Source organism: Pygoscelis adeliae, unplaced genomic scaffold, assembly GCF_000699105.1.
Source record: "Pygoscelis adeliae isolate BGI_AS28 unplaced genomic scaffold, ASM69910v1 Scaffold120, whole genome shotgun sequence".
Taxonomy (NCBI): domain Eukaryota; kingdom Metazoa; phylum Chordata; class Aves; order Sphenisciformes; family Spheniscidae; genus Pygoscelis; species Pygoscelis adeliae.
In genome coordinates, this window is record NW_008824032.1 from 1,416,984 (window position 1) to 1,419,485 (window position 2,502).

Here is a 2,502-nt window from a genome sequence, read left to right on the forward strand (position 1 = left end):
CAGGGCCCCGCACAGCACCAGGGCCCCGCACGGCACCCGCCCGCCGGCCATCCCGCTCCGTGGCCTCCCCGGCCGCCTCCAGGCCCCGAAATCCTCGTGGGAACCAGACCCAGCCCGACTGCCGGCAGCAGCACGGCCCTTCGTTTCACTTTCGCTCTGGCAAAGCAGAAGGGAAAAAAAATCCCAACCCTTAAACCTGTTAACTCTTGCTTTACCGAACGCAGGAGACTTGAGGCAGCAGGGAGGCGGGGCGTGATCAGCTGTGTTCGAGGAGCATCCCCAAACCTGTGGCTGGGCTGCTTTTGCTGGATCCCTCTTTAAGTCAATATTGTATCGGCCTTTCCCACCGTGCTTCTGCGTGCAAGCTCATCTCCTCTGGACCCGCTGAGCAGCCTCTGAAAGCAGCCACATCTCTGTCCGCTTGCTTTTTAGAAGACTTTAGCTTTGTGAAGGACTTAGAGGTCGAAGCTGCTTTGTTCCCCCCCCCGCACCCCCTGCAAAACCACCTTCAACTGCCTGGAAGCTGGTTTGCTCTGCGGCGGCGTGACCCAGCCCCCCGAGCCCGGCAGTGTGTGGGGCCCCCGCCAGCCGCCAAGTCAGCCCTGGCTTCATGGGAAAAAACACAGGAAGAAAAATCGAGCCACAAGAGAGGAAATGGATGAGCTCTGATGGTGTTTTAACTACTGCTTTTTCCCATCTTTCAGACACACGGAGAGAAAATGGCTGCTTCTCTGCAGGCCTGTTCCTCTCTTCACAGTCTTGCTAGCCCTGCAGTAACACAACTTACCTTTCCTCTGGCCTGCTATAATCATGTATACACACCTGCAGGAAACCGTGATAATCCCCAGCTCTTCCGGTACAACTTCCTGACACCCAGCCCAAGAAGCACCTTGCACTGGCCAGGTACGGGTTCTTGATACAGACTTACCCCTTGCATCCCAATCCCATCCTCGCTCACCACTTCAGTCCTACTTGGAAAAGCCTCTCAAGGAATATTAATTCTTCTTGCTGAAGTTATGCTTAGGAGCCCTGAGCTGTCAAACGTGGCCAGCCACTCTGACTAGCTCTCCCACTGCCTCACCAGGGTAACACCACACACCTACCAGCACACCCTGTGAATCCCTGCATCCCCCTTCAATCTGAGATGCACTCATCTCTGCTCCCCTGGCCCCGCATGTTATTATCCGGCATTGTCTGTGCTCTCAGAGGGCACCCACATATTGCCATCAGCCAATGAAGCAGAGGACAAGCATCTGTGCAACTCCTTCACCCCAGGGCAAATGCAACAGAGCACTCTGCTCAGGCAAGGCTCCTTTCTCTGTTATGTTTTTATACCAGCTCCAGTGGAGCCAAAACTGCATTTCAGCAGATTTGCCCATTAGCTGTTTATGCAGAGGAGCTGGGGGAGGTCTGCAGCGTGTGCTGTGGCTGTGAAATGAGTTGTGGGTTACTGCCTGCAGAGAGGCTCCAACACAGCAGTTGTGATAGACTTTGTTTTGCAGAGCAGTAAGCCACTCTTGTCTGTTCTCCATAATCAAATCCCTCCAGGTGTCTGCTAAAGCTGGGACTCTCTTCCATTCTCCAGAGCTGCAATCCATTCCATGCTGGATCAGCCTGGCTAAAAGGAACAGCTTTGGTAAAAAGTTGTGCAACTTACCAAGCTAGCTAGTAAATATAACTTTACCGTGTAGGTATCATGTTCAAGGGAGCCATTCAGTGATGCTGCAACTGCTGGGAGAGGGCTGTGTATCTGTTTTCCTATGCAGGGAGGTGAAAACCAATTAAATAACTATGTGATGACAGATAAGGAGGTATCGATGGGCAGAGGCCTAGACAACAAGGGGAAAGAATATACTAATTGTGATGAGAGAAGCAGCAGCAGACAATACCAGTAGCCAAAGGGCTATCTAGTTCAGCTAAGGGAAGCAGGTGAGGCCAGGGAGGCAGATGCCTGTGTACTACAGGGAATCTCAGGTGATGCTGTGGAATCGGAGAACTGATGGTGGGAGGAAACCTCTGGAGGTCTCTGATCCAACCTCTGGCTCAATCAGGTCACCATGATTTTGTCTGACCAAGTCTGGAAACCTTCCAAGGCTGGAGGTATTGCCACCTTTCTGGGTACCTGTTCCAGTGCCGCATTACCCTTCTGGTAAAAAAGTTGTTCCTGATGTTCAGCCTGAACCTGCCAAGCTTCAACTTGTTGCTATTGCCCTGTTATATCGCCTGCTGCTATTGAGAAGACTTTGGCTCCGTTATCTTTGTAACTACCTTCCAGATATTGTTGGAAAGAAATATGAGCAACTAATATGGGGTGTAAGCTAGCTATCATGCAAGTAGCAGAAATATGGTAGAATAACAGTCATCCCTGGTATTAAAATATTCTGCTGTTCAGGACTGATAGAAAGGAAGATAAAAATAGTGCATTAGCATCATGTGAATGATGTTATAGGTTGTTTAGATGAAACTCAGAAAGTTAAAAGAGGCTTTTCTCTGGTGCAGCTC

The 2,502-nt window shown here is 50.8% G+C and overlaps 1 protein-coding gene across 1 annotated transcript in view; it reads right to left on the minus strand.

Moving 5' to 3' along the window:
* The window catches only part of TAPBPL (TAP binding protein-like), a 5,696-nt gene extending 4,884 nt beyond the window's left edge, over nt 1-812 (minus strand). The window contains exon 1 of the mRNA XM_009330140.1: nt 788-812. Within this exon, the coding sequence (XP_009328415.1) occupies nt 788-812 (25 nt within the window). The remainder of the gene's footprint in view (nt 1-787) is intronic.
* Between the last annotated feature and the right edge of the window lie 1,690 nt (nt 813-2,502).